Source organism: Hemiscyllium ocellatum, chromosome 14 (assembly GCF_020745735.1).
Source record: "Hemiscyllium ocellatum isolate sHemOce1 chromosome 14, sHemOce1.pat.X.cur, whole genome shotgun sequence".
NCBI classification, from domain to species: Eukaryota; Metazoa; Chordata; class Chondrichthyes; order Orectolobiformes; family Hemiscylliidae; genus Hemiscyllium; species Hemiscyllium ocellatum.
In genome coordinates, this window is record NC_083414.1 from 58,563,597 (window position 1) to 58,577,088 (window position 13,492).

The 13,492-nt window shown below is 38.1% G+C and overlaps 1 protein-coding gene across 1 annotated transcript in view; it reads left to right on the plus strand.

Moving 5' to 3' along the window:
* Positions 1 to 13,492, plus strand: part of LOC132822385 (metabotropic glutamate receptor 7-like) — a 750,094-nt gene that overhangs the window by 188,973 nt on the left and 547,629 nt on the right. Inside the window, exon 2 of the mRNA XM_060835730.1 lies at positions 6,383 to 6,599. Within this exon, the coding sequence (XP_060691713.1) occupies positions 6,383 to 6,599 (217 nt within the window). The remainder of the gene's footprint in view (positions 1 to 6,382; positions 6,600 to 13,492) is intronic.

The window sequence follows — 13,492 nt, forward strand, 5'->3', positions numbered from 1 at the left end:
CACCTCACCTCCCAATTATTGAATTTTACTGCTGACATTCAAGGGCCAGTGAACTGATGATGTTGCTATATCTGGCACCAGCAGATCACTAGCAATAAAAAGAAGGCAGACTGCAAATTTCTTTTATGGGTTATTCCACCAGCTTCATTATGCAGGTATGGTCTGTTTACCAGCACAACTAATCTGTCTTTAGTTGATTTAAAGAAAATAATCCAATTTGAGAGACCACAGGATAAGTATGGCAGAGATTGATCTAGAATTCTCAAACCTTGAGTCAGTTTTATCTGATTTCTACATAAATGTTTTGTGTAACTCAAGTATTATGGAAAATATGTTACTAATGAAGTCAAGTGCAATGAAAAAAGGCATCTGTCTCTGGTGCACTCGGACAGTGTGTTAACCAAAAGGTGTATGGTTCAAGACCATCCAGAGGTGGCATTTTCTTTGTCTTTGCACCATCAGCTTTGTTTATCATCCAGACCAAAAGTTACAGGAGACTTGGACTTCTGGGGGTCACTTTTCTTCTCCATCCCTGATTTGAGTTTGCTTTTGGGTAGCAGAGTTGTGCAGGGGAAGTTCACTGGGTCCATAACCCAGTGGTCAATGAATTGAAGTCATCTGCTACGACATGTTCCCATTATCACTCCGAGCATGCATGTGAAATGTTCTCCTACTCCACATGCTCCATTTCTCTGTTAGCTGGGATTAGTGTAGTGTGGTGCTTGATGGGCTGAAGGGCCTGCTTCTATGCTGTGTAGCTCTGATATTCTTATTTTTGAAGCCTCCTCACCCACTCACTCTTTTTTATAGTTTAAAATTGGTATGGAAGATTGGAAGGCCAACCATGACTGAATCTCTCTTGGGTATTAGAATTCAGACAGGCATTATGATTAGCTATTGCTCTTCACCTTATCCAATGTCCATTCAAGACACATTTCACACTAGGTGTCACTGAAGAGTAATCATGAGTGGGAACTAAGCTACTTGTCTTCACTCTAGCGACTAATTGTGACTGTGAGCAACTAACTCATTGTGACGTGGAATCAGACCTGCAATCATCATGTTTGTATGATTTCTTCTTACATTACACCCTGAACATTCATGGGAGTTGTTCACTGAATTTAGTAATATTATTTCTTCACTGTGTCAAACAGCAATTTGCTCTTGTTGGCCACTTGAGGTTGCAGACTAACATTTTTGCACTGTTCATATTCTGACACCAGACAGCACTACCTCGAAATTTACAAGATTGAATTTTCCTTGTTTGCAGCTTTAAATGGCTCTCTGCCAAATTTGCACTTGCTTGCCTTATAAACTGTTCAGACATTACATCCATAGGGAAATAACTCAGTCAAGCCACAGAGAAAAATCTGTTCCCAACTTAACAACAATTGGCATAGAATTAACTGACAAACTCATAGAAGCCATTACTGATTGAAGTATGATTTTGAAATTATCGTGTTGTAGGAAGATTTTTCTTTCCCTGAGGTTGGAATGGACGGTTTGCTGGGACCTTCAGGTGTAATCTTATGTCATGTGGGTACCATTTTTTGGAGTTCAACTTTACAAGGTATGTGCCAAAACCTTGAAGAGACAAATTTGTAGCTGTAGTTAGTTATAAAGTGTGCATCACAAACCACTGTCTGGTACTTTAGTGAAAAGCAATGAGAGGCTCATGGATTTACAAGTACAATAGATAAAAAGAAAAGCAGACAAAAATAATTTATATTGGTGGTGCAAGAGTGGGTCTTCTCAATTTTATTTCCTAAATATTTAAAGCAAAATGTGTGTGTCCATGCTATTTGTCATTGCCTTTACAATGTTAAGGAGTAGAAATGCTTACTTTTTGCTTCAACAAAAGCAACATTAAGTCTGAAAGGGAAAACTTGAGCTTTGAAATGAAATATTAGGTTGTGTCTGCTGCCAAACTGACACGCTTTTCTCTCCGTTTTACTTGAGTTGTTCAAGAAATGGACCAATGTCTTTTTGCAAAATTAATGCTCCATTTACCTTGCAACAGGAACAATATCACCTTGCCAGATCTGGTTCTAAGATTTGGAAAAAAGTCAATAAAAATATTGCGCATTCCCCAGTGATGTAATAGTTATGTAAATTACATTTAAATTTAATGACGTAAAAGCGATTACACGTCTTATGAAGGAAGATAATCAACTTGACAGCACGGAATTGATTCCAGTATTCTGTTTTTAATGGATTTTTGGATGCATTGTCTCAGGTGTACACTATACATGAATGCACAGACTTTAGTAGGGTACAGTTGTACAGTTAGTGAATTTAAAGGGGCTATATGCTCTTCATGAAGTGAAGGATCAAAGCCTAATATGGTGCTATGGAAAAGATGCGCTTCTGACAAAATAATACCATTTTTTTAATGTATTTAAATGTACATAAGATATATAACACACACATTAATGGAACTTAACAACAGGAGAAGGCCATCCAATCTCTTGCTTATTTTCCATCGCTGAATTAGATTTGGTAGCTCGAGCTTTTCACTTGCTTAAAAAGTGCCTTTAATCCTTTACTCAAAGAAAAACTAGGGCAGAGTTCAATATGTCTTTTGAAGATTGTCCTTTTTTTCTGAGCTCCCCCCCACCCCCCCACCAATTAAATCATTATTTCAACAAATCTGACAGCATCGAAAGACAGAAAATCAGACTTACTGTTTTGAGTCCCATGACCCTTCATTAGGACAGATAAGTTTATATTGCTTTCCCTGAGATATTAACTTTTAAGATGAAGCTGATCTGGCACATATTACAACAGTAGCAGCTTTGATACATAAGACCATATGATCATAAGATACAGAAACAAGAGTAGACCATTTGGCCCCTCAGCATACTTCACCATTCAAGAGGATCATGGTTGGTCCGACATTCATGTCCACTTTCCTGCCTTTACTCTCTAACCCTGGATTCTCCTGATCAGCGTTCTATCTATCTTAGCATTAAATATATATAAGGACTCTGTGGCAAGGCATTCCAAAGACACTCAATCGTCTGAGAGAAGATACTCTTCCTGTTCTCTGTCTTAAATCAATGCCCCTTTGTTCTGAGGCAAAAGTGAGGACTGCAGATGGTGGAAACCAGAGTTTAGATCAGAGTGGTGCTGGAAATGGACAGCAAGTCAGGTAGCAGGTTCCTGATGAAGGGCTTTTGCCCGAAATGTCAATTTTCCTGCTCCTTAGATGCTGTCTGACCTGCTGTGCTTTTCCAGCACCACTCTGATCTAAGCGCGTTTGTTCTGAGATTATGCCATCCGGTCAGAGACACACCCATGAGGGGAAACATCGTCTCAGCATTTACCCTGTCAAGCCCCTTAAAAATCCTATGTATTTAAATGAGACCACTTTTCATTCTTCTAAACACAGTGAGTAGAGCCCCAGTCTGTTTAACCTTTGCTCTTAAAACAATCTGCCCATACCAGGGATCATCCAAATGAACCTTCTCTGGGCTGCCTCCAATGAAATAAGAACTTTTCTTGAAATAAGAGTTAACATTCCACTAGCCTTCCTGATTACCTGCTGCACCTGTGTACTAGCTTTCTGTGGACAAAAGTGAGGACTGCAGATGCTGGAGATTTAAGTCCAGAGTGTAATGCTAGAAGAGCACAGCATGAGGAATGGTGGGCTTTTGCCTGAAACGTTGATTTTCCTGCTCTTCAGATGCTGCCTGATCTGCTGTGCTCCTCCAGCAACACACTGTTGACTACACTAGCTTTCTGTGTTTTGTGCACAAGTTCACCCCCCCCCCTCCACTCCCTCCCCACCCCACCCACCAAACCCCTTTGTGTTACAATTCCTTCTGGCAGGTTTTCTCCAATTAAATAATATTCTCTTTTTTTGTTCTCCCTTCCAGAATGAACAACTTCACGTTTTCCATATTATACTCCATTTGTCAACTTTTTGTTTCCTACTTAATTAACCTATCAATATCTATTTGTAAAAAGTTTGTGGTCCTCTCCAAAGATGTACAGGGATGCTAAAATACTAACATTTGGAATGGCCATGCTAAAATGCCCTTTAGTGTCCAGGGATGTGTGGGCTAGGTGGATTAACCATGGGAAAATGCAGAGTTACAGTGTTAGGGTGAGTTCTTGTCTGTGTGGGATGCTGTTCAGAGGGTTAATGCAGTCTTGATGGGCTAAATGGCCTTTATCTGCCCTGTAGGATTTCTGACAGTCTGTAGTAACTTACTTGTCCACCTATTTTCGTCATAAGAAAATTTGGCTGTAGTACATTCACTTTCTTACTCCAAGGCATTAATACATATTGTAAACAGTTGTAGTCCAAACACTACAGCTATGTAAGCTGTTGTATGAAATTAATGTAGCCTGGTGCCATCCAGCAACTTGTTCACTCCCTTGACTGACTGCTGCTGGAAACCATGTCAAGCTACCATTGTCCAAATTCTGGAGATGGGAAAAGTCACCTCAATGGGCCTGAACCAGTATGGCTACATTCTCTCTCCACAAGTGTTTTCTGGACGGTGGAGAGTTTTCCTGCATTTTCTGTTCTTAGTTTAGAATTTCTTGTAACTTGAGTTATCGGAATTAACAATTGGAGTATTACAAATGATGGGAATGTTTGCTGTTGGAATTTTGCTGGTGAGAGTCACAAGTGCAGAGCAGAAGAATAGTGCACTTCAAGACTGCTTTTTTACAATGCTTTGCATGACAATTGGGTGGTTCATTAATTTTGACTCTTAAAACCTAATCTGAGGATGGTCTTCTACTTCTCCAACCCAAACCTCCAACCATATGTTCTTTCCCCTTTCTTGAAATGCAGCTGCCAATTTGGAGTTGGAGTTTAATTTATTCCTGTTTAGTAAGGGTCTGGAGCTAAGATCAGTCAATTTATTTGAGGTACAGATCACATTAATCTAATTGAATGGCAGAGCAGTTTTGAGGGTTGATTGATTGTTCATCTTTAACTAAGAGTAAACACCCTATGGTAACTTGTGATGCTGATAATTCTTTAAATGAGATTCTAGTCCGGGCTTATTGGTAAGCTGACCACAACCTACGGTCTAACTCGCAATTAGGAGGCTAGATCGCCCTGACCAACCTTAGGATACAGCAAAAAATTACAGAATGCTTTGGGGCTTTTTTGATTTCTATATCTTGACAACACTACAATCATTAAATCAGCATTGATAATGGATTGACCCCAACGACTTTATAATGGATAGCTCACCTCAGTGATACTGGCCTCCTTGAAATTTTCATAAGTTAAATTGCGAGTCTTGGACTGACATCTCTCAAATTTTTCAGTTGAGTGAAAGTCTTGTTTGTATAACTATTGCATCTGTCAGAAATGTCTCAAGTATGTCATATACAATTTACTTCCTTGAAGTGCAACAATTGTAATACAGGCTAATGTCATTGCTGGCTTTTGTCATAGCCTGACCCTGCAAACAGCAAGGTGGGTATTGATTGACAGATGATATAGGCCAGCAAATTGGGAGAATTTCCTTCTTGTCTTTGACTTATGACAAAGGACCATTTAATAATCCTTTAAACCATGACAACAGGGAGGGTATGTTCTTGATTTGATGTCTTATTTAAATTGTAGCAAGTCAAACAATGCAGCATTCCTTCAGCACTGCAGTGCCATGTCAGTAATCAGGAGAAGCAAACCAAATTTTACATTCTTTACATTTTTTAAACTTGCCATGAGGGGTCATTTGAGCGCTTCAGAAACTACCGCAAGCAAAGAGATTTCGGCAACAAGAAAGCAAACCTTGTGATTTGAGGCGCAATGTAAGCTCCAATGTTTTTACGGTGCATTTCCTATCGTATGGTCAGTCTTTAAGTACTCAGTTTCTCAGATTTCAACTGTTCTCTCTCAAAATACTGATATCTCGTGAAAGATAATCTACTGTGAAAACTTTGACATGTAAAATTTCTGGTCACATGCACACTGTTAATGAGTGTTCGTCTTCATGTCAAATGACTGTCTGTCTGGAATGGCAGTCATTCATTGTGATTGACAAGGTGATTTATTTTAATATTATAGTTCTTAAAAAGAAACACAAGTTCATATGTTCAAACTAGTTTGCTATCAGTTACCCCATAGCCATTGATTAAATGTCACTTTTCACATTTCTCTGCTGCTGTGTTTTGGAAAGGCAGAAGATCTTGCATTCACTAGATACCTTTTATCCAGTGCTCATTCAAGTAAATAAATCAGTCACCATAACTCCATTATCATAATGCATTCAACCCCTTCCTTTAGTACGTGGTTATCTTGTGTGAAATTGAATCTCCCTGAAATGAAGCTGAGATTTGCCAAGCTCCATGCTAAATCTTCTGCACTTTTTGTATTGAATTTAAGAGTAACCTTCTTTCCTTTTCTGTTTAGATTCCGCAGATCAGTTATGCCTCTACCGCGCCAGAGTTGAGTGATAACAGCAGCTATGCTTTCTTCTCCCGTGTCATTCCACCAGACTCTTACCAGACCCAGGCCATGGTGGACATTGTGAAGGCTTTTGGATGGAATTACGTGTCCACATTGGCTTCAGAAGGAAGCTACGGCGAGAGTGGAGTGGAGGCCTTTGTGCAGGTCTCCAAGGAGGCTGGTAAGAACTCTCACTTCAACATCAAATACAGTTATAATTCCTCTCTGGAGCGGACAGACATTTTTATGCACTTGGTAACTCTTCAATCTTAATCAATGCACAGCATAAGATTAGGATGCCTCAATCAGTTTTGTTCTCATTAATAAGCATAGATGGAACAGTGCTTCCAGGTTAAATAGAATAAAAATAAACACAGTAATTTCAAACATTAAGTTACAAAATTTCACAATAATACATAAGTTACATTGACAGAAAACAAGCAGGAAAAGCAAAGTAATTAATACAGATTGCAAAGGTGGAAGAGGCAATCTGCCTGAAGCATCCAAACCTGCTGGACCTGGTAACTTGCAGTTTCTATCATGTTTCCAGGATGCTCAGTGAAATAAAATAGCTCCCAATGTTTGCAGAATGGAACCTTATTTAGATATCATCACTGAAACACCTCGCCAAAGTGAGCAATTTGGATAGTCTCCAAATCCCCTTTTAGTGGATTAGTGTGAGGTTTCCTATGTTTAGCCATTTAAATTTTACTGTTCTCTGTAATCCCACCTCTATTCCTTTCTTGCTAGAAGTGGTTTAAAGTTCCCACTTGAATGTGATCAGGTGCACACACTTTTATTTTTCTTCTAGCTGACAATGTGACAATTGCCAGTAAATCCAATCTTTCCTCTTGATCCACTGAGAATGTGTCATTCTCATGCCTTTTATCTGAGCTGGTTCAATGGCTTTAATATTTTATTGTGTGCATTACTTAGTGCACTCAAGATATGCTTTCACCACAGTGTTATACATTTTGTGTGACTTTGTGTTCAACATTGACTTTATCCAATTTGTTGAGTGCTGTTCTACAATGCTCATGTATTGAGCTCTGAGTTTACGAAGAACCCTCTAACAGTAGTAGTACAAAGTTAAGTTGACTAACATTTGGTGTGTTGTACCTTTGCCACCTCTAATGTGGTTTAAAAAGTACTCCCACTGTCCTTAATTGCTAGTCCTGTATTTATCTATGTTTTAAATACTTGTCTACTTTCACCTTCAAATCACAACGTTGTCTGTGACCGGCCATGAATACAGATAATGTCTGGGCATTGAAGTTGTGACAGGCAATTGATTATTGCTATTAGGTGGAACTTGGACGTAGAAATCTGTGCTAGGGATGAGGAAAAGGAGAGGGATGTGGTCTATCAGGCAACTGATAGGCATGGATTGGTGAGCTGAGTGAGGTCAGAATGCAGAGGCTCACTCACACATGGATAGCATAAGAAAATCAATGGCCAATTCATGGTTCTGGCTGTGGGGTAATAGACATCACAGAAAGCAGGCAACCATTTCTGAAAGATTTTAGCCTCCAAAATAATATTTGGTCTGAGGCAGTTGATGTTACTGCTGCAAACAACAGATTGAGGGTCTAAAGTAATTTTAATGAGTACTAAAAACAATGTAATACAAGCATTAATTCAGAAATGACTTGGATGTTGCTGTCTAGTGAAATAAGACAATAGGGCAGAAAATGAATGACAGGAAATATTTGCTGTCACAGCACATTTGACACAATATTGGAAAAAAGCTTTTAAAATATGTTTCCCTTCAAGGGGTAGTCGGGCCAGAATGCAGACAAGCCCAAATAGGATTTGCAGGTATTAAGTGAGATTTATTTATTCTCTCAATGCCATAATTGAAATATTCTTTCTGATTAAGCCAAAACGTATGTTGTGGGAATTGATTTATTATCCATATTTTTGTCTTATGAGAGTTTTCAAACATGATTTTCCGCACCTGAACATGAATTAGTTTTCACCCGCACCTGAATATGAATTAGTTTTCTCTACGCATCATGTTATGGGAAAATGCATTTGCCCATCTTATTTGTGGCTATTCAAGGCATTTATTAAAATATTTTGAAAGTGGATTACAGCTAGTAAAATGAGCAAATAACCAATTTGAATCTGAGCAAAGAGACAAATAGAAATCTTTAGTTGGAAAATCTTTCCTTCACAGTCTTTTTGAATCATTCAGTAATTCAATCTGAGTGATATCCCTAGTTGTGGAATCTCTCAGCAATTCATAAAGGTGTTATATTCTAAATCATTGCATATTTTTAAAATGTGCCTTTTAATTCTAAGTGACTTTTAACATAGAATAGTAAGCTTAGTGACTTTTCTTTGACTAGAATAAATAGTTTCAGTCAGAATTTTATATCTTTTGCCATTCAATTTTCATATTTTAAGAATTATATTTTGAATATTCTGAGCTGTTTATACCACCCCAAAGTGGTAGACAGGAGAGAATTGTAGCTGTAAGAGCTGTTCCTTTTTTTTGAGATTTTGTTTTCAGTGATTGAGCTGATTTCCTCAAATTCTTGAGGAAAGTAATTACTTAAGACAGTAATTACTGTCTCCAAGTTTTTGGTTTTGCTTTCGGAATTTTTAAAATAAACAAAATCAATTCAAAAACAACAATGTTTTAAACGGGAGGAAAAGAGAGAGAGAGAGAGAGAGAGAGATTAGGAGATTGGGAGAGAGCACATGGGAGGTTGGAGAGTGGCTTGAGAGTTACAATTACAACATTTAAAAGGCAGCCGGATGGGTACATGAATACAAAGGGTTCAGAGGGACATGGACCAGATGCTAGCAAACGAAATTAAGTCAGATTGGGATGTCTGGTCAGCGCCAACTATTTGAACCTTAAAGGGTCTGCTCCCATGCTGTACGACTTTATGACTCTGCATAGCTAATGAATAAAATTGTTTCTGTTTGGCAGATTGCATTATCGTTAAGGAATACTGACTTCATCTGAACATACTTTTGTATGGGCCGTAGTGGTATAAATTGTATTGCATTGCATGTTATTTCTGTCATGTGCTGTATGGCCAAACTGACAAATTGTTCAACTTCCTCTCTGATTAAGTTTGCTTGCCAGTTACATCCAGTTGCAGAGGGTGCTCTTTTAATGTTCATCTTTAAAACTAGAAACTTGTAAGGGGTGAGAGATCATTTAAAGATTCTCTTGTACATTTCCCCACATACTTGTGTTGACCTGTAAGTTTGTATTTTCAAATGTAGTTCGCACCCCAAACTGATGTTTGAAGTAAATGTGTTGGAGTAAAAGGATTAACTCATAATCTGGGCAAGGCTTGATTTTCTGCAATCACTGTCAAAATAGTTAACAGATGACAAAAGATGTGACAAATACTGTTAAATAACAAAGTTGGTTATTCAGTCTAGAGCAGGTATTCGCAAACTGTGGTACCCCTTGGGTTCAGGAAGCATGCCCAAGGGGTATGTCACTGAAATTTGTATCCAACACAAATCCTTTAATGCATCATTTTTTTTTCATTGAGTTATGTTTGTAAATATTTTAAAAATTAGGATGCTTCCCAATTAACGATACAGACATTCTATAAATTATTGTCCTCAAAAGGAAGAGCATGTGACATGGCCAGAAACAGATTGGTATGTTTGCCCTGGTGAAAGTGCTCTCTGCTATTTGATCACCAGCAACCCTTCAGTCAGCAATTTGAGCTCGAGTGCTGTTTGGTTGTCTCTTTGAAAAACCTGGCCTCTTTCAAACTGTCAGGATCACCTGGGAGCACTATCTTATCTCGGGGGAGGATAGTATCACTCTCATGTCCCTGATGTTTCCTGGAGAAACAAAATAACCCGCTCACAATATTTGTGTGTGCAGGAATTTCGGCTGGAGATGCATTTCAGGGATCTGGAGAAATGGTGCAGTAAATTGCTCCAAACGATAATCGTTTAACCTGGTTTAGAGCAGGTTTCAGTGTTTCCACATGGCTACTGCAGAGAAATACAAGCACATTGCCTGCCCTGGTTTCACATATTATATCCAGCAAGGAGTTTGGCTGCTCTGAGATTTGTTGATGATTATTACAAATTAGCTGGGTAGAGCCAACTGATCTGAAAGTTTCATGGTGTTATGCCATGCACAATAGGGTATTTCAGAGTTTCTAAATGTTTTTATTTGAAAATTCCATCTCTTATGACCCCAACATCAAAAGGCTAGATGTCATTTGATAATTCATTCATGAAATATATTATTTACCAATTCTATAAATGTACAGTGGTCCCAACATTTGAAGGGGTATTGCCTTTAAGAAAATGTTCAATTGACTTAAGTAGCCTGAAAAACAAAAGCAGAACTAAGATTGCATTCATGTGGCATCTTTAATAACAATACAAAATATCCAAAGAAAGTTTGCAAGTTGAGGTTATCAGTGAAAAGGATTCATGCCATGGGGGAAGAAGTTAGTACACCGTACACAAATCCTGATTACAGAAGATCGGTTTTGAGAAGGTTTGTAGAGGAGTTGTAAATGCAGGATATACAGAGCAGGTTGGGGAAAGATAGAATCAATGTGTGGAAAACAGTTTTATGACACAACGTGATGCTGGTAGGTGTGCAGGACCAATTGTTTGATAAGTGAAGTTTGGAAGCCTTTGGTCTAGAGTATTCCTGTAACTTGAAGGCTATGGGAATGAATAAGAGAAAGCTTTGATGAGTGAAATTCCATGCAAAGAGGATACATGAGAAAAATGTGAGAAGAAATTATTCCAATGAAACTTCCTAAAATGAAATTTAAATGGGAAGACATTAATATGGCAGTAAAGAAGGAGGTCAAGAAGTTGAAGAAGTTTACAACAGATAAAGAAACAGTACTCACAAGTGGCAGTATTCAAACCAGAAAAGTCACCTGGATTGGATCAGATGCACCCTTTATTCCTGAAAGAAGTAAATATGGAAATGGTCATGGTTCTGACTATAATCTTCCAATACTTGTCAGTATGGGAGTGGTACCAGAGGACTGGAAAATGTAAATTGCAAATATTGCACCCCTGTTCAAAAAATAAGGAGAGGAATGAGCAGGAATATACGCCAGTCAGCCTAATGGAGAGAATTAGTTAAACACTTGTTTGGGAGAGAGCTAATTGGCACTTGGAAAAATAAAATGTAAACGGTGAGTTGTGTTTCACGAAGCTGATTGAGTGAAATAACAGGATAGTTGAGCGTAGTGCATTTTAATATGTGCATGGTGGGCTTTGAAAAGACATTTGATTAGTACCGCACTATGGGCTTCAAGTTGGGTTACAGGGCTATTGAGTGAAAAAGGCCATGCTTATTTACTACAAAATTGGTCAAGTTAGAAAGCAGAAATCAGTGGCGAGCATTGCTTATCACACTGGAGGGGAGTGTTAAAATAATAGAAGATTTTAGTTAGGTAGAGGTATTTGAGAAAATGTTTCCTCTCAGAGAAGGAAAGGTTCAAGAAGGTTTAATAGAGGTGTTCAAATTGGGAAATGTTTTGGTTGCTTAAATGTGGAAAACCCACTTCGAGTGGCAATAAAACTATTTTGAGTGGCAATAGAACCTGGCAGAACATAACAGATACAGATATTTTTGCAAAACAAGTTGTCATGTTTGGACGGAACTGTCTGAAAGGCTGATGGAAGCAATATATCAAAAGTAACTTTCAGAAGGGAGTTGGGTAAGAGTTGGAGCCAAAAAAAAGCAATGCTGTAGAGTAAGCCAGAGAAATGAGAGTAATTGATAGTTGTTCCAAGGCGCTGGCACAGACATGATGTGTTAAATAGTATCATTTTCCCATATACTGTCATTTTATTGGAATTCCATATGCTCACAATGAATGGAATGTGCTTTTTAAATTTAATGGTGATTCTGCTTGATGAGAATCAATTATCAGCAGCTTAGATTAAAAATTGGAATTGTTTAGGGTACTTGGGTGCTTGCAGCTCCTCTGTATTTAATTCACAGACGCTCGTACATTTAGTCGAATGGACTTGAGGCTGACAGATTATTGGGTGGATGAGTGCATCATGTCTGAGTGTAGTTAATAGCCATCATTATCTCACAGCCTGATGTTATCATTCTTTTCCTCTCTGTCTGGGTATGAGCAAACAGTTAGAATGTTCTAACTAATTCAGAAATTCAGCTCAAGTCTTCATTGGTAATGTTTTAGTAGTGTATCATGGATACCCAACGGAACACCTCCAGTGATGGGTTTTGAGCAAGTGGCAATGAACAATTCCAGATCCATTTCCCTCAAAATGATTTGAAACTATTATTATAAATATTGCAATCCATCCATTGACTGTGCTAATTAGCTCCCATTTTCCCTCAGTGGCCTCTTTAGCTTGCTTCAGGAAATGTACTCCTTAATAAAAGGAGCATGGGGGCTAATTTTTGAAGGATGTAAAAATCTCGTCTCATTCCAATACAAACTATATTGAAAGGTTGGATAGTTTAATAGGATTTTTGTTTTGTAACATGTAAAATTGTTCTAGGAGCTGTCAAGTATACTCAGTAAACTGTTTCACTGCTATTTTTTCCCTTATCACTTTTAAGCTACTTGAATCAAATTGAAGTAGGATCTTAATGTTTAATTAGGAAGGAGACTAACACTTATCAGATTTTCTTTTTAGAAAGCATTCTTGGGATATGGGAGGGCTGCTAACAAGACCAAAGTTTATTGTCTATCTCTAGCTTCCCTTGAAAACATGGTGAGTTTTTTTTAAGCCACTGTAGTCCTTGTAGTGAAGATATTTGCATAATGTATTGAACATAAATTTGCAGGTTTTAGACCAGCTGTGGTGAAGGGATAGTGATAGGCATCAAGAGGGGTGGGGTTCCTAATATCTTTGTCCTTCCAGGAGATGGAGGTCATTGGTTTGAACTATGACCTGATGGGACTATTTTAATATGTTTCTTCTTTGTTCATTCAGTAATTAAAGATTTCAATAGAAACTGAATCAGCTTCATCCATGTGATGTTGGATACAAATTCAACAAATGCTAGCAAGGCATCATATTTTAATTTCCGTTTTGCTGTGTGGTACAGAATTCCTACAATTAAGTTAT